This window comes from Ambystoma mexicanum, chromosome 5p (assembly GCF_040938575.1).
Source record: "Ambystoma mexicanum isolate Mex_15411 chromosome 5p, UKY_AmexF1_1, whole genome shotgun sequence".
Classification (NCBI taxonomy): Eukaryota; Metazoa; Chordata; class Amphibia; order Caudata; family Ambystomatidae; genus Ambystoma; species Ambystoma mexicanum.
Window position 1 is genome coordinate 839725603 of NC_090930.1, and position 26944 is coordinate 839752546.

At 45.0% G+C, this 26944-nt stretch overlaps 1 protein-coding gene across 5 annotated transcripts in view; it reads right to left on the minus strand.

The window, feature by feature from the left end:
* The window catches only part of ELMO1 (engulfment and cell motility 1), a 2216232-nt gene that overhangs the window by 3957 nt on the left and 2185331 nt on the right, over window positions 1-26944 (minus strand). For all 5 annotated transcript variants that reach the window (XM_069613266.1, XM_069613268.1, XM_069613267.1 and 2 more), the window contains 2 exons: window positions 16098-16180; window positions 14227-14304 (listed from right to left, as the gene is read on the minus strand). In XM_069613266.1, the coding sequence (XP_069469367.1) occupies window positions 14227-14304; window positions 16098-16180 (161 nt within the window). The remainder of the gene's footprint in view (window positions 1-14226; window positions 14305-16097; window positions 16181-26944) is intronic.

Genomic DNA, 26944 nt, shown 5'->3' on the forward strand with positions numbered 1-26944 from the left:
TCCCAAGCGTGGCTTTCATTTTGTACACTTATGCAGAGGACAGCCAAACCCTGCTCCGATTAGAGAGAAATCTGATCGTCACTGCACCTCATTGCAGTGCTTTGTATGGAAGCAACAAGCAACGGCAAGAGAAGAAACTGGTCTGATTAAAGTACAATCCGGGGGAAACAGATCGTGGTAGTAGGTGGTAACCAGTACCATGACTGCTTATTGGGGAAAACGAAGGCAGGGAGGGGTGACACAGAATGGGGGGGGGAGCGCAGCTGCAGGTGACGAAGGAAAACAAGTAGAACACCAACAGCAACAGAGGACAAAAGACTCACCATCCTACAAAGTTCTTTCTGATGGACGTTCCACCTACTGATTCTTCATATTTTAAAGCTATCTTCCAGTGTAGCTGCTCTTCAGAAACTCTTTCCACTGCAAGGAGCACAGCATGGTTACACCCAACGTCTCTCCTCGACCCGCAACAGACATGATGTCGGGCCAATATATATACAGCAGTGCCATGCCCCATGACCTTAGTTCCACCCTTTTACCCCTCGCAGTCGGACGCTGAGGGACAGCAGAACTTATGGTGCACTGGCTATCATCCAAAAGGGGCAAGTAATGAGGTTGATGAGGAATCCATGGGAGGCAAGTCTATCAGAATGAACATTACCGAAAGGCAAGTCATTTGTTCTTTCAAATGGACTCTTTCTTCCCATGGATTCCTCATCTTTGATAGACTCCCAAAGCGGTACAATGACCTGGAAGAGGGAGGATAGCAAAGACACCACCTAAACCAGAATACTCTGAATGACAGCTCTGCCAAATCAAGTGTCCTGACGAGACAGAATCCAACCAGTAACGCTTAGAGAACATGTGCAATGAATCCCATGTAGCTATTTGGCAAATATCTAGAACAGAGACTCCACGTTGCAGAGCCGAGATGGATGCCTTTGCCAGCCAGACGTTGATAGGGCCTGTTTTGTCACAGCTCTGCTAGCCCAGGGACCAGTGAACCAACGAAAAGCTGATGATAATTCCTGGTCTACCTTGTCCGAGAGGCCTAGAACTTGGGGGTCCACACCGAATCCAGCCGTGGGAAATGCTCATCTACCTTGGAAGTATGAGGCAGAGGAAAAAAACGACAAGAAGATGGATCTTTTGAGGGAGCTGGAAGTCGGAGACCACCTTCCTACATAAGGACGGCCTAACTTTCAAAGTCAACCTTCTCCTTGGAGCAAATCAAGTAGGGAGGTTTAGCTGACAATGCATGGAGCTCACTCACCCGTCTAGCTGAATCGATGCTGACCAGGAAAATGCCCTAAACGGTGAGAAACCTTAACAAACAAGAATGAAGGGGCTCAAATGGAGCGCCCATTAGAAATGGTAACACTAAATTTAAATCGTACGCCAGGAAAACAAACTGGCGTGGGGGAAACACATTGAAAAAGCCCCCTCGGAAATTCCAAAACCGTGGGAATCATGAAAAAGGAGCCTTACCCAGGTGTCCTCTTGAAGACTGAAATAGCTGCAACATACCCCTTAACCATACCATCCTATAAGCCCGCCCAGGCCAAAGACAGAAGATAATCCAACACAGAGGTTGTGGAGCAAGTAAAAGGGCCCAGATAGCTCTACTGGGACCAACATGAAAAAATGTATGCCAACCGCAGATATAGATGGATTTGGTGGCATGTCTCCTAGCAAAGAGGAGAACGTACAGAACGTCCTCTGACTAAGCTAATGTCTGGACTGGCGGGACTCGGGGGCTAGCTATAGCCTTTTGGTTGTAGCCCCTGAGCTTCTATGTGGCACTACAACCAAAAGACCCGGGTCTATAGCCCCCTCACCACCCCCCCAGCAACACCACTGCCTTAGCCTTTCAGCAGACAGCAACACATTTTTGGCTGCAGAGGATTAGATGCAGGACCCTCCCTTTAGGGTGCGAAAGGAGGTTTGTCCTGTGCGGCAGACGCGAGGGAGGGCAGATGACCATGTCCATCAACTCTGAGTACTGTGTTCTCCCGGCCCGATCCAGAACAATTGAGATCAACATGGACATGGACATGTACAGGTGTAGTCTCCTGAGAACCAGCGGTATGACAGATCGGGGGGAATGCATAGAGATTGAAATCAAACTCAACTGTCAAGGCATCCCCTAGAGCTCCATGACAAGGAAAGTCTCTGGAAGATATCCACTGAAGGAGTACCCCAATAGGAGAACATCTCCTGCAGAACTTCTTGGCAGAGCTCCCGCTCCACTCCCACTACTTTGCAGGTTGTCCGAATATGGCGCCTCCAAATGTCGTGTTCTAGGTGAACACTTTTCCTGCTTCTTTGCAGGGCGTCCATCAACCTCAAAGGGACAGTTGGCTTTGCGGGGTGGTCCACTTTATGGTCAGCAGCGGCTTCAGTGTTATGTTAATGGCGGTTGAATATCTTACCTCCTATTTGACACGCGCACCATGAAGCGGCTTCTGTTGGGGGACGTCCTCTGTGGCCCAAATGCTCCTTCTGCTGTTACGAGTGTTTTGGGTTGTGGTATCCATGAGGCTTTGAAGTCTAGCCTCAACCTGGGAATGCCACCACTAAAGCGGATTCTCTTTATGGATGCCCGTGATTACCCTCTGGTCCTCCACTCCCTTCAGGAAGCAAGGATCATTCACCCAGCTTCTGGTCTGTTCGTTCGGGTTGCTTTGATTTCTCCTTCTTTCGCTACTTCACCTATTTCTACCACTCCTCCAGCTACCACTACTGTTCCATTCACTTCTCTCTGGGTTTTGTCCATCTTCAGTTTTTATTCTCCATTTGGTTCCTGTGAATGTAAAAAGACTAGAGCATGGACTGTGGTTCCTCTGTATGTCCGATTCATCTCGTCTCTGTATCATTTTTCCCTGTGATTGGATCATATTGCAGAAATACACGTAACCATCTGGTATTTGAGGGTTTAAATTGGGGGGCGTTGTGGGAACATTCAGGAAATGCCTTGGTTTGGGTTTGGAAATGGGGTTGCCTTACTTTATTGAAGGTGACGAGACTCTGACTCTTGATAGCCCTTTTCGAGAGTGGCACAAATTCCCTCGAGACTCTGGTGTCAGCTCTGTTCACGATGTGTAAAGAGGGGCCGAGGTAAGAAGGCCGATGTCTGAAGACGGAAATGTGTGATCTTTACAAGTAACCTTGTTGCATCTGTTTGCATAGTCCCTGCTGGCTCGTCCGAGCGCAGTGGGATCTGTCAGCTTGGCCAAAGCCGTCCGTGGCAAGGCCGTGACCAACGGCGCTGAGGTCCTGACCGGGGGGTCGGGTCTTCAAGAAGATGGGAAGCATTTTCATTCGGATTGCCTCCCATTCCTCAGGAGTAGAAGACTGAGTGGGAAAAGGTACCTGTGGAGTCCATCCCTCTGGGGTGTCCATAGCGTGGTGGCTCTGCTTCTGAGACATCAAAGAATAGTGCCTCAAAGAATCGCCAGTGCATTGGGACCTCTTGAGGTGTTTCTTTTTTTTCTTGTCCTTTCGGATTGGGGACCGTTCCTCAGTGCTGCAGTCCACACCCATCCACCTTCAATGAGTCTGCTTATCACCTCTCTCCTTTTGGAGAATGTAAACAGTTTTATCTCTCGTTCTCGAAGCACCTGCGGGTTCATCGATTGACACGATGCTCAATCCTGCGTGTCGTGGCCCTGACCGAGACAGTAAAGGCAAATGAGGCACGGATCCAAACAGACACTTGACGCCTGCAATCCACGCAGGAGTTAAAACTAGCAGACTTCATAGGATTCGGCATGACATTGAATAACGAGAACAAAAAGAGATTAATTTGAGAAAATCAAACAAGTTTAAAAGAGAAGCATTCCTAAAGCAAGCAAAGTGTGTAGAAAAGGGAACCAGGGTCACGAGCGTGACGCCTCTCTATATAATAGCCCCAACATCATGTCCAGCACGGGGTGCAAAGAAGCAGCGTGTAGAGCTACATGTTCTCCCAAGCAGCAGAAAACGTTTCTGAAGAGCAGCTGCACTGGGAGATAAGATATCAAAGATGAGGAATCCGTGGGAGGAAGGAGTTCATTCAAACGTAAACTTATTGTGGTATTGTACAAAGATGGTAGCAGATGAAGGCAACTGACAATTATTATAAATAGCATGTAAAGTCCTTGCTATCCCTTGTGCCAGCTCAGCCTATCCGATTGTCCTCTTGGGATGCCTGGCTCCCCTCGTATTTTATCCTGAGCTTGCACGTAAGTATTCCATGGCATGCACATGGAATTCTGGGCAAAGGGAGAACAAAGACGGAGGAGCAGGAGGGAGAGGACGAAGGAGGGGACAATGTATCTACATATCATATGTTACATATCAACCCCTTAGGCCTCCCATTACAGAACAATTAAAAGGGAAAAAGTGGGAGGAAAAACTTAAGCAAGTGGAAATATCATAACAGGAAATAACCTACATTTCATAATCTTGAACTTTAAGTGGTAACTCCCTCACCCGTCGAGATCAGAAAACATGGGCATCTTGGACCCTGTCAAGTTCATTCTTCTGAGTGAAACTATGTCCGTGGTCTACAGGAGACTCCACTGCCTCCTCGAACACACTCAGAATGGGTCATCGCATGTATGTTCACCCCTTACTGTCCAAACCCTGTTGCAATCTTTAGTGTCTAACGCCCATGAACCTCTCTGGCTTACATTTGACCACCGAGCTGAAATTTAATACAAACCCATCGTCTAGCCTTACTACACTCGGGAAAATTTCCGAAATCTTCTTGGGCTAAAAAAAGTAGACATGACCTTACAAATTCCTCTCTTAAAATTCACATGCCCTCTTGGTTAAATTCTTCCTCCCAACCTGCCACCCTCTTGTCATAGTACCCCCAGTACGTATCTGGAGCCCTTATGATGCGTTTCCTACTCTCAAGTTGGAACACCATCTCAAGCAGTCATGGTGTTTACCCAAGCTGGATTTAACTCTGCGTTAACAAAACTACAATCACTCTATTAGGACTTGACCTCATACTCCATTTCAAACTCCCGAGGGCACTTGTAACATCATGTTATTCCTCAAAGCATGTTCAAGCGTTCCTATTCGTGACCTATTATTAAATCTTTCAACCAGTCCGTAATATTCTGTGTGGCAATTGGCAGTGAACGTCCACTAAATTCCCAACTCTTTAGCATACTTGGCTTAATTTAGACTCTTAAACCGATGACCATTACAGCTCACTACTTTTAATGGGTAACCTTTTCCTCCTGAAGAATTGCTCTAGAAACTTTATAGTATCAACAGCTGAAGCATGTCCCACTAATTTGAACTTCGGTAACTTTGAGTAAAAAAGTACCATAACTATGACAAACCTGTCTTTCTGCCTAATGTGCGGTATGGCCCCATGATATCAATCCCCACACATTTCCCTGACCCTCTGGTTTGGAAACAGGGTGTAGCTCTTGCCTCTGAAGTGTAAAAAAAGAAACAATCCTCCCAATGACAACTCTTCCTTAACCTTCCAAAAGGGGCACAGCAATGTTTTTTGCTCAGAACATCCTTCCTTAGTCCACTTGAATATTGAATTAAGTACAGGGTCTTGTTACAAGCCACCTGCCCACACATCCTTAAAAACAGTCTCCTTGCCAAATCGGGCGTGGTCAATGCCCACATTAGCTACTACTACTTCTTCATACCTATCTGACCCCTGCCTATCGGGAGGCATGCGTGATAACACATATGCCACTCTATTCTGCAAACCGGGTAGGTACTTAATTTGGAATTCACTTTTTTGCAATTCTGGCTTGATTGTTTGATACATGGAATAGCTTTAGACAACCCCTTCATGGTCAAAACCTCTACCAATGGTTTGCGGTCAGTGTGTATGATAGAGGACTTGCTCCAAGTATGGCATCTGAAATACTCTATGCCCCCACCACATGCATGCTAGCATTTCCATTTCTATAACTGAGTACAGTGATTTAGTATCAGTGACAGATAGAGAAGCATGACAGGCAAACTTTTCTTCTCCAATCACTTATGAGAAACAACTGCCCCTAGTCCTTTAATGATGGCGTCAACAGTAATTATGGTAGGTTTACCTAGGCCAACCTTTCCCAAATTGGGTGCACTATATATACTTTCTTTTATTGTTTTCACCACATTCTCACACTCATCACTCCATACAAATTCAACATCTTTCTTTAATTGGTTGACTGAGCTCTACGAGGTTCTTAACAAACCTGATGCAGAGCTCAGCTAAGCCCAAGGAGGAGCATAAGTCCACACTTGTGGGCATGGGGGCATCACTAAAAGTGCTTGTGGTATCTTCCTTCAGTCTCAAGCCCCTGCCATTTATAAGGTGTCCTACACAGTCTATGACATATGCCCTGAATGTGCACTTTGCTGCTAGTATAGCCAATTCATTGCCCTTCAATTTACTCAATACTGCATGTAACTTGGGACCATGTTCCCCTTTTCCCCTTTCTCATGAATCAAGATATCATCCTTGTATATCAAAGTGTCTGCAACATCATTAAGCATGTGATTCATTACTCTTTGATAAACTGCTGTCGCTCATTCACATCTGAGCGGCATCGTGCGGAATCATTTTGGGCCATTACCGCGGGAACCAAACAGTCCTAATGGTGTGATGAACTATGTTAAGTATCTGCAATTCTCCTTTAGCGTTATCTGATGGTATACCGAAAGGTTTCTAGTGGTGAAGGGATATGCACCATGAACACAGTTCAACATTTCTGCAATGATCAACATAGGCAAAGTGTCCACTATGATATTTGTATTCAGGTCCCTAAGGTTGACACATACTCAGATCTTCCCTTTCTTTAATTCGGTGTTACCAGAACGGGGTGTATCCATTTTGCTGATTTCGAGTGGCTCAACATCTTACTTCATTAAACAATGCAGTTCCTCCACCATCCTGTTCCTCATATCAAGCAGAAGGTTCCTAACTTTATGGTTATTTGGGGTAGCCCCAGTTTCAGCATTATTTTGGAGGCAAATCCTTTCAAACAACCGATTCCATCAATGAAAAAGCACAGGAATGCCGTTTCTTCTACACTTTGATGGCTGTTGATACTTAAGACTGGTTTATACTTGTTGGGATCCAATTTGACCCCTAACGCAACCTGGTCTATTCCTTCCTTTGCAACATTAATATTGGCTGTGTTTATTCTGTCCTTAAATCCACTGCTGCTTGGAAGTACTGCAATTTGATTATCTGAGAACTTTCATACACTACTGGTTTCTTAATGTTGGATTGCTTTAACGTTTCTTTAAGTCCCTCTTCACGAAGTCTTCACACTTGGTTCTTGGAAATGATGGAGGAAGGAGAGCAGCTGTCCACCATTAAGCAGAGGGGGATCTGGTGGATAAGTACTGTGCAAATAAGGCACTTCGTTTGGGAATGCCCTCCTGCATGGTCTTGGATGTTCATTACACAATCCTCTTTTGAGCTTTCATCTTCCTGAATTTATGCCACCTTCTTCCACCTATACAGAATGGCAACAAATTCTCTGATGCTGCAACACAAATGTTTTTGGTTTATTGCCAGACACATTCGATAATTTGCAAGGTAACTGATCCTGCCACAGCTGAAGCATATGACTTCATCCAAGCACGACCAGGTGTAAGGTTTTCTCTTCTCTTATTTTCCTTTATCCTTTCTATTAGATACATCTTGTATCTTGTTTCCTAGGTTTACCCGTGTACCACCATTGGTGGTCGATTCCTCATAAGTCAGTATTTTCTCATCCTTGACCACTTTTGAGCATAATTCAATGTGTTCCACTTTCTAAGCTATGGTGATCGTCCTGTCTGGGGTTGGATCTCCACAAATTCTGAGTTTATCTTTGACCGTGGGCTCATTAGTATTTCCAATTATTTAGCTTTCAGATTAATTCATCTCAACCTGTGTTTGTCCCAAATTTGCATGAGTGTGTGAGCATGCAAAGGGCCGATACATACCCTTTGATATGGTTTTTTTCCACTGCAAGTACATCGTAGAATACAGCATGTAAGTGGTTTTTGCAGTACTCACTCCAATCTGCCCAAGGAATGGCAGGTTCCCCAGGGGTTGCTAAAAACCTCTCTGGGGTACAGTTAATAACTGCATGGTTATCAATAGGTTGTTGCCTGTCGTCAGCATTTTAAGTCCGAGTATAGAAATGTAGTATATTCGTATATTTTTTCTAAACTGTATACACGAGGTACCTTTGTATAACTGTAGCAAGAGTTGATTATGATCTAAGACAGTATTTCTGATGCATATTGATTCAATTCCATTGTACACTGAACTGGTCTAGAATGCCATGTTGTATACACTTTAGTCAACTACTTTTCTTTTCTTTAGGTGTCCACAGCGACATTGAATGCACTATGTACATGCACTGGTGTGCCCTGTGTGAGAAACCTGAGGGTATTCTCACACTGACTCCCCCCTAGATCCTCTTCTAAGGTGGCCAGGGAAAGGCCATCGCTTTTGGATCCTGATCCTGGGGGTGGAGAAGCGAGGGAGGATCACCTGGTTGGAGGGACCTTGAAGATTAGGAGTGGGGAGCCCACAGGGGAGACCTGGTATCCCGCTTTTCGTATTGATGAACAACCTACCCCTCTCCCCCAGCCTTTATGGGCTACTGCAAAACCATTTCCCTACTTTAACCTCTGAAAGTACTGGTACGAGGAAGAGGAGACAGAGTAATGAACACTAAACCTTCAATTTACCACTCTGGTACTAGGGCGAAGAAGTTGCCTGCAGAGTATGGTGAGAGTCAGGCATGTCCCCTTAATCATAGTCAGGCAAGCCCAATTGAGGATCTACACCTGCAACCTTTTAAGTGGTTGCAGGTGTATAAAGAGAGGGTCAGAGAACAGGCCGGGGACCTACAGAGCAGAAAAGCAGCAGCAGGCACCACTGAAGAACAACGCCAAGGACCAGTGAGTGTCAGAGCAAGCTACTCAACAACCAGGGCGTTCATAGCAGGCTGTGAATGCATATTGAACACCGAACTGAAAAGAAACTAGAAATTCAGCATACAGAATGCAAACTGAATACCGAACTAAAGAGAAATTTGAAATTCAGCATATCGAATGCATATTGACTATGGAACTAAGTGGAAACCTAAAATTAAGGTAATAAAATATTTGTTGAATGGCGAACTGAATGAAACCTTACCATTAAACATATTGAATACAGAATCAAGTAACACTTTTTGGGCATGTAGCAGAGGACAGTCAAAGCGAAAGTGCCCATATGAAAGCAACTTATGGAACAGAATGCCATAGAAAGGTGGGACAGGAACAAGATCACCACAAAGTTAACTTAATGAATAAGTGCAGTGCGTCAAGGCCAAAGACTGGCAAGAAGTGTATGACACGTTATGGCAGAGCTAAAAGGCTAAACAGGAGAAGCTAGAGGAGTGTAAACATTGCACATAAAGCCAAGAGGCCAATAAAGAGAAACCCGGGAACGTGACTTTGTAAACTGGGACCAGTATAGAAGAACCTGTGTGGGCTAAAGAGCCTAGGGATCATGATTGCACAACCTGGGGTGGGTGGACCATGTGGTCTGACAACTGCGTCTAGTCCAGTGAGCCCTGAATTACAACAACCAAAGACACTGTGAAATAAACCAAGGAGAAACACTAAAAGTGAACTGGTGATGTAATCAAGAAGGAGGGTCAAGTTGACCTCGAACTATGTTAAACCTTTTGAAAAGACTAAATATAAATAACTAATTATATATATTTTTATAACGCGGTTAATACCCAGAGGTTTCTAAGTGCGGACCAGTGTATCGAACTTGTATTTTTCTGCGTCTTCTTTCTTACAAGGCAAGCGCATTGCCTCTGAGCTATCCTCCCGAGACTTGTACAAGTGGTTACGTTAAAGTCTTGGGGAAGAAAACCCTGAGACTTGAGGAGCTAGAAGTATTGACTTGAGAACAAAGCCTCAAGACCTTTTTGTTTTGAAGTGTGTTGCTTTGAACTTGGGGAAGTGGACCCCATGGATTGTAAGGAACTGTATTTTACCTTGAACGTGGCAAAGGTAATGTTGAGACTTTTGTGGAACTTTCTTGAACTTGGGGAAGGGGAGCTAAAAAGGAAGCTAAGAACTGGAAGAAGCTCAGAACTTTATGTTGATCACCATTTCTTTGATTATTAACATCCCTATACATTGTTTAGCTTTAGATGTGAGAGCAAGCATAGGTTCTGGACCCAGACAGACTTTTAAATTGAGCTCTCTGACTCATACTTTCCTTCAGGTAGGGAAATCCCACCTTAGCACAGGGCAAGTTAGGTCTTCTACCAACCTGACATTTCAGTTAATAAAGTATTTTATTTTTAAATGTGAATATGTTGTCCGTGTCTTGCTTCATGATGCCTTCACACTTCCTGTAATCTGTATCGTAATGGGAGATGCGTCGGTATACAAGCTTGTGCATAGTAGTCTTCAGGGTGAGGGAGTACCTTTGTGCCTTGTGCACGAAGAAGACTGGGCCGGTTATAAAAGGATGAAGATCTGTCAAATACAGATCACAAACTAGCACTTACCCTGTGGCAGGCTTTTCTTAGTGATGAAATTAAGAGCCTCACATTCAAACAAGGAACATGGGGTCCTCAGTGCAAGGTAATCAGGCTGCACATTCTAAGCATAGGACATCCCGCTGTTCACCAATCTGTGGTATCACATGAAGACGGGAGCGGATGAAGGCAACCAAGGTTTATTATGAACAGCAGGTAAGAGCCCAGATTGCTTTCCAAGTGCATATGGATAGAGTTTTCTTGCAGGAGTCACGCGAGTTGTCAATTCCCATGATGTTTCATTTTCTGAAATGTAAGATGTAGCTACCATTTCTGGTTGCAATATGCCCCTAAGGAAGACATTGTGACTTATTTAATTTGGAGCAAAGATGTATCCCTTCACCACGCTTGCAATTTCTTCTGCAGCTCTAGTCATCCCCCATACTGTGATCTACTTGACCCCACATTTGTTTACTGAGACAAGTGTGGGAATGTAGTTTGGTGTGATATTAGCTCTGAGGAGTGGATTTCCATTGCTTTTCAGAGAAAGAAAAGTTGTTCCTTAGAACAGTAGACTCGTATCAAGACAGACTTGCCTGATGAACGCAAATGATCTGCTCTTAGATTTTGAAGCATTCCTATTGCTCAGAAGTATACAGAGCTGCCTGGCTTTCATAGGAAGACTTCCAGGATTTAAAGAGAAAGCAAGCGGATGCTTAAATGTGGATAAACCAATTGTCAAAATCCCTGGTGGACTTGTAGGTTGCTACAGGGGGAGGGGGGCAGGGGTCAAATGATTGGCAACCCTTTGGATCCCAGATGTTTGTGTCAGGTTTATAGTATGAGAGGGACATGGTCTTGTGGAGGGGTCTGGGACTTCTGGTTCTCCAGATGTTGTGGGCTTTGACTCCCATGATTCCTCACAATTGACTAGGCTGGCTAGGGATTATGGGAGTTGTAGTACAAAACATATGAAGAGCGACCGATTACAGATCCCTGTCGATGGGGCCCTCATTCTCCTATTGCCCTACCTTGCTTTTAAAGCACAGGTCCTGGCATGGACCTTCAGTGGAATCTCTATTTTCGGTGGGCTGAGAGTCTTAGGGAGTTACAGGCACCTTCGCATGGCAGGGCCTAGATCTCAGTCTGCTCTCTGGGGCTATTGGATCTTGCTTGAATGCTTTGCTCAGCTTTCCCTGAAACTGCATGGCTCTGCTTCCCTTTTCGAATGGTTTGGTCAGAGGCTTTCTGACAGATCAGAATAACTGTTTTAATGTCTGTTCTATGATCCGATCCTGAACGTTACATTTATTTATTTGAACATTTATATAGCGCACAAAACCCAGAGGTATCTATGCGCTTGATCTTAAGAAATTGGTTAGACATATAATTCAGCTTATTCATCATTGATTGGTTTACAGACATATGGTACAGTACATAAGTGAGGGTTATCATATTATCTTATATACATATCATGCAATTACATGCACTATCATACATTATTTACAGAGTTTACACAATTTACACAAATTGACAGACCCTAATTTATTCAATGACAAACGGAAGTTGCTATTTCTGCACGTGGGATCCTATGCTAGATATGGACTCCTGAGCTCAGTGACACTTAGTGGGAATCTTGATTGAAACGCAGAGCTTTAAGGCCTTTGCGGAATGACCACAAGGATGTGTCAGTTCTCAGTGTTAATGGCAGGGTGTTCCACAGATTGGCCGCGATCACTGGAAAACTGGAGCCGCCAGCTTTCTGTCTCCTAAATCTTGGGGTTGAAATTAGGCTGGTGTAGGAGGCCCCAGTAGGTCTGTTAGATTGAGGTTTTACAATTTGATTGCTGAGGTATGCAGGGGCATTATTTGAAAGGCATTTGTGCATAAGTGATAGGACTTTGAATTGGATTCTGTCTCTTACTGGGAGCCAGTGAATGTGGCGTCTGGTTGATGAAATGTGTTCATGTTTGGGTATATCAAGTGCTGCTCTAATTGCATTATTTTGCACGACTTGGAGTTTACTAATGTTTCTGGCATTGGATCCTGCAAAAAGGGAATTGCAATAATCAGTCCTGGAGAGGATCAGTGCTCTAGCCAGCATAATGCAATTGTCCAAGAAAAGGAAGGGTCTGCTAGCTCTGATTAATTTGGACGTGTATGCTGCAGACGAGAAAATGGCATTAACCTGTCTTGTTAAGGTAAGTGTTGAGTCGATGTACACGCCGAGCGTTTTTATATCCTTGCCAACGTTGATGGTATTGCCGTCAATGTTGAAGGATTTATAGAGTTGTGGTCAATTACTTAGTTTGGATTTTCTCCCAATGAGGAGTAATTCCATTTTCTAATCATTGAGACATAACTCGTTTTGCACCATCCATGCCTGGATGGTGAGGTAGATTTTGTTGAGGGTGTTTGAGTCGGTGTCGTTAGAGCCTGCGACAGGTAACAGCATTTGGGTGTCATCCGTGTAATTAGCTTTTTTATTTTTACATGTGAAATAGAATGGTTTATAAATATTTTATTGTTCAGTGCTCCCCAGACTACAGTGCCGTGTTACGACATGGCCCTTGTTTTCGGAGGAATCTTGAGCCTGAAGAGATAATGTGATAGCGGAAACATACAAATCAACCTAGGATTTGTATGGAGTTGGGAAAAACCACCCAATGATGGGAGGGGTGGCTTCCCAATCAGCCGACGGCCACCCATGATATCTAGTGGATCTTGATGTCCACATGTCAAATTTTAAGTTTTGAGAGGCATTTTTGGAAAGGGGTGGCCGCTTGGCAGTGCATCTCATGTACTCTATTAGAAAGCATTGTTATGCTATACATGCAATATTCACATGGTAGCGGTTGTGCAATGCATGTGGGGTTTGGATGCATGTTATTGCAATAGGTAGATGAGAGAGAGACAGAGAGAGAAATGGGGAGAGAAAGAGAGAGACGAATTGGTAGTGTCGTTTATATTGTGTCTGTAGTGGTGAGGGATGATTTCATGTTGTCAGTTTCTGAATGATAAGACTTGTAGTACAATGGGGTGTGCGTGTGTGATGGGCTTAAGCATACCCTTGTAGAATGCAGGCTACGTTGTTTGGCCTTACTATTATGGACGGAAACAAACCCGGAAATAATGCTTCAGGGACTGCTCGGCCTGATAAGCAGAGTCAAGAGAGGACGATGGAGGCATGTGTACATGGTCACATGAGCAATGACCTTATGAACATCCGCTTCGTGCCTGTGGTTGCAGATGCAGGGAGCAGACTTCCATTCATGTTGTTTGTGTGTACATTGCACGGGTGGGGGAAGGTCCTTCGTATTTGCATTGCTGACGTCCTCACACGCGATGTGGCTTTCATCGCCATGCAGACAGCCATTCATAAGGATGTAACTCTAGTCGATCTTTCTTAATAACACAATGTTAAACACAAGTGAAACATTAGTTTACCCTAATTTAGTAATAATGTGCAGCACCACTGATCTACAGGCATTATTCAGACGGGGGGGGGGGGGGTGAAGGAGGGGGGCTGTGCCGCTAGGATACTGGAAATAAAAATGAATGAAGCTTGATGCATTTGCAAACTTGTTTTTTTACAAATTCTGTTGAGGACTGCAAGTAATGTGTGAATTTATATCATGACCTATTATCCTTATAAAACAACTATATGTAACCAGAGGATGATTTTTGACTGAATGAGAACACAGCATCAGGTACTTACTTCATGCCTGTCGGGAGCAATGAAGTTCAGCTGGCCATTGGTGTCGTACAGGATGGAGAAGGCGAGTTCAAGCACCTCCTAGAAATAAAAGAGCATGCAAACAGCGATTAGCCTGTCATCTCCCTCAGACACCTCCTCCGCTCCCCCTCTCCACCCCTCCCTCCCCCGTCCCTGCTCCAGAGGAAGCGCTCGTATTCCCTGCCCAGGGAGTTGACATACTGGAGTGGCTTTACCAGGTAATTATGAAGCTGGTGGCAGTGGGCGCAGCCATGGAAAGTTAACACAAGTGTTTGCTCCCTTCATTTGGCTAGGGAAAGTTATTGGGTAACTGTGATGCCCTTAAAGAGGGCAAGATGCTCACAGTTGGTGTAGGTCAGCCTGCAGGACACACTCTGTAGAGCCAAATGAGGGAACCGTGGAGTAGCAAGAGTAACGACAACGAAACACGGCATGCTGCCAGCACTGGTCAATGGTGCAATCAAGTCCCCAGCTGCCCACTGAAGAAGCAGTCAGTAAGAGTATCCTGTCAGGCCAGTGGCATTATGACGGCCAACTACTTAAGGATACACTGGTGGTATCGAAAGCCAACTTAAATATCAAACCTTTCACAAGACATCACAATTAGCTGAACATTAACATATATCAACATGCATAATGAACAGAAAATAGACCATCAACAGTTCAATGAGTTAGGATCTACCATTTCATCATAATGTAGCACATTTCCATATAAAAATTATCCTACTAAAATTCTGTTATTTCTAAAACACAATTAAAATCGTTTGGAAAAGTCAATAACACTCACTCAACCAATCCTCTAGGTTTAAGAATTCTGATATGACTGCATGAATATCACCCAATGCCTCAAAAATGATTTCTAAGAGACGGGTCAATGCAATCGATAAAGAAAGGGTATCGCCCAACATTAGACGGGGCCACACATTTTCACTAATGCCTGAGCACGTAGAATGAACAAACCTGCACCATAACCTAATCCGATGATTCATGAGTGACTCACAGTCTAGCACCAAAAAGTTTTAAGATGCTGTAATTTACACAATCTACACGAGCTGTTTTCTAGTGGAAGGCCAATCCTAGGCCCAAACCCATCCAGTGTAAGCATACAGTTCATTCGAAACTTTAAGTAGTATCATTGCAGCTTGTGATTCCATTCTCTATGGGGTGCAATGCTGACATTGCCCCACCTATCAATGACTTTCTTGTGATGTATGTCCCTATATTGTGCTGCACCAGGCAAGAATCAGGGGGATGACATTTAATTTCCTAATAGAGTTTCAGGTCCAGAGGCAATGGATGTTTTGTGCAGAGGCTTGTGTGGGCACAGTGGACGGCCACCGACACTACATCTCCTAATAAGCTCTATCCTTTAATCAATACCGCCAGAGAGGCCTGGATGAAATCTAGACCAGGATCAAAAGGTAACGGCGGAAACCTAAAACTACTTAATATGCATTGCGTGTCTTTCAGCAACAGCCTAAGCATTAAGGGCGAGCACTGGATCTGATGTTTTGGGATTAGAAGTGTGACATGTCATGATTAGAGGCACTGACAAAGGAAAAATGTCACATCACAAAATTATCTCGCGGGATCTGTGAAAACGTATCAAGTTTCTAACCGAATAACTACCATAATTTTTAGTGAACGACAATTTCTCAACTTGAGCTGTTTGCCGCGGGCCGGGTTGAGATGACTATGCGGTCGCGTGGTTATCATTTATCAGACTGGTTTAATTTGGCTGCTGCGTGAACGTTGTTATAAAAGTGGCTCTGGCTGTATTTCCAGAATGCAACACGCAATTCTTTTCATACATGCGTTTTAATAGGTCCTTGCAACACACGCAAGGGTCTTACCTTGTTTTGTTTCAGCGCGCCCTTCTCCTTCATGTGAGGGCAATCCTTCCCGGTCACCACCGCTTTTATATCCGCCACAGGCACTGCATACAATCACAAAGAGCGGGTAAACAAAATGGGGTTTGTGTATCAGAGCAGACCAGCAATAATAACATATCCTTTTACTTGTTATTTATTCTGTGCTTTGTAATGTGCAGCATGTATGCAAGATACTTCAGCGAGCATGATGAAAAGCAAAGACCTGGACCGAGAAGGGAAGAGAACTGAACCGGGGTAAGGGACTTGCAGAAATCAAGCATAGTAAACAGCACAAGGGGCGCAACAAAACCTACATTTCGGGGCTCGGGTGGGCTAACTGGTGATGGGCGGGGCCACTGCAGAAACATTACCTCACTCATTTCAATATACCATTCACTGTACACTCACTTATTCACACGCGCACCCAGCCTCCTCTTCTTCATGCACTCCTTCACACACACAGATTACATAATACATATATGTTATCCATTTTGTACTGAGGTACAGAGCAATAGACACCAAAAGGCAACCTGGCGCTAACAAGACTGAGAAAGCACTGTGACCGAGCAAAAACATCAGAAGAGTAAAGTTTTTAGAGCACGAACTGCAGGTGAGCCGCTGTAGAACGAAGTGAAATGAGCAAGGCATTCCACAGCTTGTCAGCCCTCGGCGAGAATGAGCGGCTACCAACCCGGGCAAAGCGAAATCTAGGCACAGCACTGAGAAATCGATCCTTTGAGCGCAGCATTCGGCCAGGAACATAAGGCCGTAATTTAAGCTGCAAATACTAAGGCCCAACAGAATGGAAGGCCCTGTGAACAAGACACAGAGATTTAAAGTGCACGCATTTGACCACTGGCAGCAAGTGTAAAGCACGCAGAACCACAGAAATATGATCCCTAAAGGAGGAACCGGTAGCCAACTGGGGAGCCAAGTTCTGCAAAACATGAAGACATTGTACCAGGTAGTCAGGTTGTGCAAGATATAGAGAGTTGCAATAATCAATCCGACTATGGACCGGAGGTGCAACCACTGGAGCGCGAAGGTGAGAGGCAATATTCTGCAATACCATTCTAAGACTCTTCAGCTGAAAATGACCCACCTGACAGACTGAGCTGATCTGAGAAGACATAGATAGAGAATCCGATAGTTTAACACCAAGGTTCTTTACAACAGGCACATCAACAGGGAAAGAACCAAAAGAAGAATGCCAAAAAGACGAAGTCCTAGAGGAAATGACAGAAGCAGAACCAACAACAAAAACCTCATATTTAGCCCCATTCAAATTAAGCCAATTGTTGCTCATCCAACTCCCACCGGCCTTCAGGCACTCTCTCAGCTGAGTGGCATAGGTAGGATGGAGAAGGTCCAGCTGAACTAAAATCTGAGTATCATCAGCATAAGAGTAGCATCTGAAACCATGGGAGCGGATAAGAGCCACAAGGGGTTGGATGTAAATATGGAACAGGGTAGGAGAAAGAGCAGAGCCCTGAGGAACCCTGCACACCAAAGCAGAAACAGCAGCCAGAAAAGGCAGCAGAGATAGCGACTGCAAACGATCAGAAAGGAAAGAGTGATACCAGGAAAGAACAGAACCAGAAATCCCAGCTGCAGAAAAGCAGCTGATCAGTATGGAGTGGTCAATAGTATCAAAGGCGTTAGAAAGATCCAACAAGATCAACGCGGCCACTGCCCCCCCCCCCATCCGAAATCAGTGTCGGGTCATCCGGCACAGAAACCAAAACAGTTTCAGTACCTCGACCAGGTCTGAACCCCAACTGAAAGGCATCAAAGAAAGATATATCTTTACAGAATCATCCAAGCAGAGGAGCAACCAGTGACTCCAGCAGCTTCATGAAAAACGTAAGAAGCGATATTGGTCGAAAATTAGCGGGAACCAACGGATCAAGAAAAGGCTTCTTGAGAAAAGAAATCACCAAGGAATGTACACACTCTTTGCACACATGCATACATAGATACATATACAGCTAACATACAACAATGCTTGCCTCCCCTCTCTGCTTAACAAAAAGCAAGTGTGCACATCAGCCCCCTCCCCTGGATTGGGGAAAGAGCACAATATCCGTGTGTTGGTGGCTGATTTGCGCATTTATTTTTTGTTCGGAAGAGGGGTAAGAGAAGCTTTTCCCGAAACTAGCAGCTTTAAAGTTTTGCTGCGTTTGTGCAAATATAGGTTTCTGCACAAACACAGTAAAACATTTTTGCCACCAGTTTCAGGAAAGACTTCCCTCCCCTCTCTACTTAACAAAAAGCAAGAGCGCTCATCAGGAGCCTCCTCCCCACGGATGCGAGCCAACATCTAACAATGCTCTGTGCTCTTTCACATCGGAAGGGAGGGAGCTAATGTGCACACTTGCTTTTTTTAAGCAGAGTGGTAGAGGAAGCCACCCGTTTAAGGAAAGGCTTCCCTCCCCTTTCTACATAACAGAAAGGAAGTGGGGAAACCCAGCCCCTTAACTCAGGTTTCGGGGTGGGGGTGATTACCTCAATGGCCTTGTGCCACTGAGCAGCATTGATAATTTCACGAGTATCAATCACAGGTCAAAGTGGGCGGGAACTAAAGGGTCCGATGTTACCTTATTTTTCAGGGAAACCCATAACCGTTCCCTTACTTTAAGCGACCCAGAACACCGTTCCAGGACACTAACCTTTTTAAAAAGACTTTTTTTTTACTGCATTTTAACTGGGGACACAAACCTGCACCCTGCTGATATCAAGCCAGTGCAACATTGCACTGAGCTCTCAGGTGCTGGAAGGGGATCCTGTAATTCAATAGGCTGCTTCGGATACAGAATCCATTCCCAAGCAGCCAACACGCCCAATGTGATCGTGATCTGCGTATGAATAGCTGTAGGCTCAGACTTGTATGTTGGCAACTGGAGGGGTGTGTCTGCGGCTGGCCATGTTCTTTAAGAGGTTCAAACGGAGGATGGTGAAGGGAAGGCTGCATGAAGGTGCACGCTGAGTGGGACAATGACACACTTATGGTGATTATTTAAATCCATTTGCTTTCATTGTGTTTTCTTCAGTCTTACTAGAACTGTTGTAGCACTAAATGTTGGAGGGGGAGTGGAGGAAAGGAAGGACCCAGGTATGGTGGTTGAATGGGGTTAGGGGTGGCAGTGAGTATGGAGGGAGTGGGCAGAAAAGGGGGTGGGGCAGAATGAACATAGTTCCACTCATCATTTTTTACTCTTCGACCACTGCTGTCAATGCACAGTCCCAACAGCATGCCAAGTGCTAGTAAAGGCAGCGCAACTCCCAAAATCCAAACCCGTAGTTTGGGAAAGCCTTCTTGAACAGGGTGGGTTTTAAGACATTTCTGAACTTGCAGTGCGTGCCAGAATGCCTTCCAGAGCCCTGAGCCAGTCACGTGCTTTTCCGAATCTCTATTCCTTTGAAGGCCATGGGGGTCAGACTGTTGGCTGAGCTGGATTCGGATTCCTGTGAGGGGCATGTTTGGTGAGTAGATTGGCTATAATAGCCACATATGGATTTGCTGCCACCAACCACCCTCACAGGGCTGCAAGTGGGGTGAAAAATCGAAGGGAGACGGTAATAATGGGTTGTGGTGACTGTGGTCTAAAATGATGGGCGTGGCCTGAAGGGTGCTGTGCTGTGCATGTCACGCAAGTAGCGAAAGGAAATGCATTTAAATGACCAGTGTGTCATTCTCCCCACAGCAAGCAGTTGTATGCAGCCTCCGAAGAGGAGGACTGCACACAACTGCATGCTGTGGGGTCAATGACACACTAATGCAGTTCATTCAAATGCATTTTCTTTCTTTCAGAATTGTTGTGCTTTTCCCTTGCTGGGGGTGCGAACCGGAGACCTACGAGTAACCAGCCAGTGTCACAGCCTACTGTGCTATTCAGTAAGCGGTGGAATTTCTTTTGTTTCATTTAATAGACTGCTTGCCACGAAACGTGGCGTTATGTTGCGCGACGTCTATTGAATGAAACTAAAGAAATCCATGCCCCCCAAATAGCACAGTGATGGGTGATGATGTAATGGTGAGCGGAGCACACTACGGGTTAGGATTTTCCGTACACGCTGTCAGTAAATAGATGAGTTGTTATGCTCGCTTTGTGGGGATTTACATCCCTTTGCTTCTTTGAGATGCAGCAGATTTCTGGGCTTGGATGTTTTGCTCAAAAGCCTTTTCCAAAATGGTTTACGACACGAGTGTTCACAAATACTGGTAATTCCAGTGAAGTGTGAGGGGAGGAGGGGCCGGCAGAAGGATAGGAAAAAGTAAATTGATCAAGCATTTGAAAAGAGGCTCTAATTAAATAACATTTTCTAGAAGATGTCCCTGTAATCCATGGACGAGCACTTAGAGGAGAGCTCGCCTGGGGTTCAGCTAGCAGTGTTCAGGAATAAACCTCTGCTTTGGAGGGGCATACAGCCTGTTCTATAAAAAAAAAAGAGGAAAACAAAAGTCATCCGGCACCAACTTAATAGCACCACACTGTGCTATTTAGGAGGTGCTCGATAACTTTAGTTTTATTCAATACACTGCTTGCCACATAAAGCCCGCAATGAGGCTATATGTGGCAAGCAGTCCATTAAATGACACACAAGAAATCTAGCACCTACGACACAGCACAAAAGTGTGCTATTTGGTAGGTGTTGGGTTGCTTTTGTTTTATTCAATAGACTGCTTGCCACATGAAGCCCGTAATGGGCTGTATGGGTCAAGCAGTCTATTGCATGAAACAATGGCAGTCCACCACCTACCAAATAGGGCAATGGATATGACACTGGCTTGCCAGGAGCATAGCTAGCGTTCGAATCCTGGCTGTGGAGCAGGTATAATAAAAATGGAAGAAAAAAAAGTGTAATGCCTTGCTGAGAGGAGGGAGCCCCGGCAGGGCCCCGGTTAGAAAGAAGTTTTAAGAGACTGCTGGGGCTGAGCCTCGGGCCACTTAAAGTCCTGCACCCTCGTCATATTACCAAAGCAAAAGCATCATTTGAAGGAGGCAGAGGCAGGATGTGAGGCAATATTCTCTAGTTTTGAAGAGACAGATTGTTGGTGTAGTGTAGCATGGAAGCAGGGGTGCCGCCGAGTACGCGGGTGCTGCGGGGTCCATGCACCCCCCCGGCCCGGGAAAGGCTATATTCGTAAAGGTCCCTATACTTATAATGGGACTTTTTTTTAGCGGTCGGCACCTACCTGGACCCACTCGGGAAAACCAAAAGCCGACGCCGCTGCCTACAAGACAAGGTATAGATGTATTGCAGACTGCATGTACCATGGGACCATTTCACAGCACTGATCGCTTCGTTCAGCAGAAAGGAAGGGATACTGGAGTGACGCAGCATGACTGGAATATGTGGGAAAGCCTGAGGTCCAGTGACGGAGTGACCCACGCATTACAAGTGTGTTGGTCTCATTGGTGGCGTGTGGGGCAGACTCCATCGGTGACAGCATGGGACATGCGGTACAGCATGTAGCGTGCAGAGGCGAGTCCATCAGTGACAGATAGCGTGGGGCCTCGAGAAGGACTCCAGAAAGCATGGCGTGGGACTGTGCGCGATGTCACATAATGGCGGACTCTGCCTCCGTCTCACAGAGCATAGCAGTGATAGCACGTGGCAGCACGGGGCTAATTGATGGTGTGTGTGTGGAGAGGTCCATCAGTGACAGCATGGGGCGGTGGGTGGCGCAGTAACCTAGCGTGCAGTGGCCTGGCGACTACACACCCATGACGTATTGGGACAGTGTGAGTCCCTGCGATGAATGTTAAACAGAGAGTACCTCAGCGATGGAAACACTGAAGAGTAGTTGTGCATGTCTTATGTCACGAGAGGCAACTTCAAAGCGGCGATTTTAACGCTTAAAAGCGAGTTTATGGCATGCACCCAAATGAACGGTTATTAAAATACAAACTCAGACTAAAATGATTTGATAGTTGAACTTACGTTGTATCTAACATTTCGTGTCAGCAGAAAACGTGCCCGCAAACTGACCCCCGACCCCGCAGGCAAGGCAATACTGTAAGAAAAGGAACGCCTTACATTAAACCGATTTGCCATGCAATTCTTTATCCCCCTTGTGGGGGTGTTGAATCACTCAGAACCGTTCCCGTGGGTCCTTCCTGAACCTTTCCACGAGAGAGCACTGCAACACTAATTATCTAATTAGCTGAAAGAGAACAGTACTAGGCAATGGGGCCGCATTTAGCCTTGGTGGGGATTTTGTTTCCCTGATGATGTCACGTGTCTTAACACCACACATTCCAAGGCAGCTGATTATCAAGAGACCCATGTGCGCCCACAGCCTGTGGAAAACGCCTCGACTAGAAAGCAGGCATTGCTTCTTCGACACTAATCATGTTCATTTTGAGACATCTTGGACTGGGAAGCATCACCTAAGAAGGCAGCGGTTTCTGCAATGGGCAGCAGGCCTAGAATAAAACGGTCAAACATGTCTCTCAATACGATATGACCATGTATGTATTCAAAATGGCTACCTACTTCGGATGATGCGTATTTCCAGTTGGAATGCAACAACGTTAGTATTAATAGGGTACATGAAGGCGTCTCGAGTGCGAGTGCACCATATGTTACTTGCAAATATAAAAACTTTAAATGTTCTAATGAGTTTCAATCTTGGTACAATGATGAGTGCAGATGCGCCAAACGGAGTTTAAAATATAAAGCAAGGACTAAAAACAGTAGTGGTATTAGTGAGGGGTCAAAATTAAGGAAAAAGATTTAAACAGTATGATTATTAGGAAAAAGAAGCCAACCATTATTCATCTGTGTAACTCATTAAAGGTGGCGGCTGGCAGGAAAGATCAGCAGGCCTATTGGAAGACAGTCGCCAAAGGTCATGATGAAATCAGCCTACTTACCCTCCCTCTCCACAGCCATACAAGCGGACATGTGCAAGAACCCTATTCATGGGCTACATTTGTATTTTTGGTATTTTACTAAACTTAGAGAGTGCAGGCCGTCAAAGGTGCTGAACAATAACATTATTTTTTTAAAAAAACAGTACAATCATGTGGGTACAAATGAGAAAAATTACATCAGCAGAGGAAAAACAGAGAATTTTGAGAGGGCTAACGAGGAAAGGAGATCGAGCTTAAGACTAGTCTGGAAAATACGAGGAGATGAGGAGGAGGAGCCAAGTATTGCAATACTAGCTGTGCTCATGAATCTGTATTGGGATCTGGTTCGGAAAAGCCGGGTGGAAACCCAATGTGTCCACTTCGCGCCAGAGAAAGTGGCGTAAGGGCAGCTTTGTTTAATTTCTTTATTTGTAGAGCGCTCACAGCCCGAAGACATCTGGGCGCTAGCTTGAAGTTACAGAGTTACACAATACAGGTTACATCAATGCATTTACAATTTGTATATTTACAGAAGACATATATACATGTACGGTAGAATTGGCACAGAATATTAACAAGTTACAGGTAAGCTGTTAAGTTACGAAGTTCACAATAATTAAGAAGAGATCAGGTTAAGTACAAATACTATTTACAGTAGCACGGATAGCTGGTCAGTGATGCAGTATTATAGAGTTAGCTGCATTCTTGCTCAAGTAGCCAGAGCTTGATATTTTTTTCTAAATAAGTGGTATGAAGGTTCTGATCTTAGAGTCATTGTCCCAAAAACGAATAAAGATCCATGGGTTTCATTAGGACCCAGGCGTTAAGGGGTTAACGGCGCCGTAAAAGGTGTCGGCGCCGTTAAACCCTTAACGCCTTACTACGAGGTCCCTTTGCGGGACCCGACCTTAACGGCTGGTCTAGACCAGCCGTTAAATTAGGGGCCCGCAAAGGGACTCTCGAGGTAAGTACGGTACCGCAATTTGCAGTACCGTACTTACCGCCTTCCCCATTCCCATTATGCCCTATGGGGCAAGAATGGGGAAGGGCCATGGTGGCATGGGAAATTACCACCCCGCCAACCTTGGAATGGGGTGGTAATTCCCCATTCCGCCATGGCGGACTCGGGCATCGACCATGGTGCTAATAGCACCATGGTTTTCCGCTGGAGTCCTAATGAGGGCCCATGTGTATATAGAATACTAGTGGATTTATTCCTGTATAAACCTTGAACATGGATCCCATTTCTGAATATGTTTTTTAAAGCAATCAATCAAAATTGTATGATCCATAAGAGTTGGTTATAAGCAGAAATGCTACTGATCTTTTAAAAAGTTGATAAAGATCTACCCACAAACTACCTCCCTTTGTTATATTATAGGTTTATTGCAAGATTTTATTAACTAGGCTAGAAAATTGGGCTTTTGAAAATAATCTTTTATTGGCTTTAAAAGGAGGTTTTAGACCGAACAGAGTTATGGCTGAGCACCGTTTTCCTATTGTGCACTGATGGAGAAGTACTGTATACAGTAAAAGATATTTTAATATGTTTTTTATTGATTTTAAAACAGCATTTGATACATTGAACAGGCGTTATGGATGTGTTGCAAAACAAGTCCCAAAAAACACATCCAAATTACTTTCTCTAGTAGGAATCAACAGGACAGCCTCAATAGGTCTGGGCGAAAGTTTGGTAAGTTGCTATTTTACCCCAGACATGTAACAGAAGAGGCATGCTCCCCGATGAGGGGCCTAAAGGACACCCAAAGAAGAGTTCCAGCACAAGTTCCGAAAACAAACAGGGCAGGGAGAGTTGGCTTCTAGAGGGCGCCCAAATACCCCACTTTTTAAAGGAGATCGACGGCAGATGGGAGGGCTGCATTCTCACTGCTTCTAGTACCGGGGGCCCCTGAAGAATGGAACCAACCACAGCATCAGGCAGTAAGGGCCCGCGGGCGAGTACACTCTCTTGTTGATCAATTCTCCTGTAAAGAGGTCAAGTCTCCTGTTGGGATTAATCTATGCAGGTGGAGTGATTAAAACCTATGGCTTTTGAGGAGGCATCGGCGATGAAGGCAGCACCAAGACAGATAACCCACGAGACGAAGAACATGCCTGCAGCAACATCAGCACATGGTGCATTCTGCAGGAAACAGCAAGAGCCACAAACCAGAGCAAGGGAAGTCGGAGGGTCCAGCCAGCAAGCCATTACACAGTCCTGCGAGGAAGACGATGTCGGAAGGCGACCGAGGACATCCCACAACAGAGTTGAGACGGAGCAGCTTCAAGCCACTCTGATATCCAGGAAAGCACAGAAAGACCCCTAACCTTTAAGCACATGGGCCAGAAGGATGTTAAAATCGCCGCAAAGTAATTGCAGGTGAGGAATAGTCCAGCAAGGACAGCCAGTCAAAACAGCAATGAAGTCTGGAAGAAGCAAAGGAAGAGCCCAGCAAGGCATTCCACCAGCAGAGGAGAGCAGAGAGGCAAGAATAAAGCACATGGGGTATAGCCAACATGGCCACATTAGAAGACTCTCAGGCAGCAAGAACAGATCAGAGGAAGGTACAGGGTCTCTCACTGATAAACACACTCACTTAGGGGGAAGTCTAAGCATGTCCACCATTCACACAATGAATTTGAAAGCAAGATAATCAAGGATGACCATAAAAACAGCCAAGCACACAGTCACTGCCACAGAGGATGTAGAATGGGACTTCTGGGGGACTTTAAAGCACGTACTTAAACCGTTTATGTAAGCTTTTTGGTATCAAGATAGGACTAGCCCAGAAAAAGTCTTGACCATGCCTCATGGCCCAGACAGAGAAAGAAATTCCACACCTCAAAATGGCTGGGGGTAGGACTTAAAAAACACAATTCCCCCAATGGCTACCACATGGGTGGTTTGGGCTACAAATGCTGTTAAAATAAATAAATAATAACATTTGAAGAAATTGCTCCTACCATGATGTAGCCTAAACTAAGTTCTAGCTGCCACCACCTTCCTCCCAAAATGGGATGCAGCAGTTGTGCTACTAAAGGAAGGGCATCAGAGGAAAAAGGGATGAAATAACAGATGGACTTCAATAGAAGGCCCTCTACTCACAACAAGAAAGCAGACCCACAAAGTTAGGCACAAAAAACCCAAAATGAAACGCTGTTTCGGCAGTCTTTTTGTGCCACAGAGTACTATCAACGTCGCAAGGAAGAGTAGACAGGGGCATCTTTTCAAACAAGCGCTGGCTTTGTAAATAAAGAGGTACACGTGCATTGTAACCCCTGGTTGCCCCCTGGAAGGTAGGAAGTCTGGTGCCACAGGGTACCAGGCAGATTTGCTCCATTGTGGAGTCATAGCAAGTCTCACAACCTCTCCAGCAAGGCTTCTACATCCATCTTTTAGTTGGGTGTGTTCTTCTGCACCTCGACAGGGAAACATGGAGGTTTGGGGGTGAGGTATGTCACTCCCCTCTGGCCCCACTTGCCTCACTGATCATACTAGAAAACCCAGGCAGATCTGTTGTACATAGTAGGACATACTCGTGAACAAACAGTATTCGAGTGGGCCAACATGGATATGCCTCCTTGTCGAGCTCGGCAGGGAAAGGCCATGAACCAGTTTGTTTAACAAATTCAAAAAATTGCAAGGATGCAGCAGCCGCGAACCTTACACCTCCTGGCCCTCGTCGGATTTATCGTAGCAAATCTTCCATGAAAGAAAATGTTTATAAATTGTTAAGAAGCATTCCTGCAAAGCAGGCTCGGACTGGCCTATAGGGCAATAGGGCCATGGCCGAACCAAAAATTCAAAATGTTGGTGTGGGCCGGTTTTTGGGGCGAAAGTGTGCCACTTTTTAGTTTGATGAGTTACTTCAATATGCAGCTAATAGTTTTGACCAGTGCTGCTGAATACATATTCTTCAAAATGCACAATTTGCATCAGATTTTATCAAAAAAACTCCCCCTTGGGTA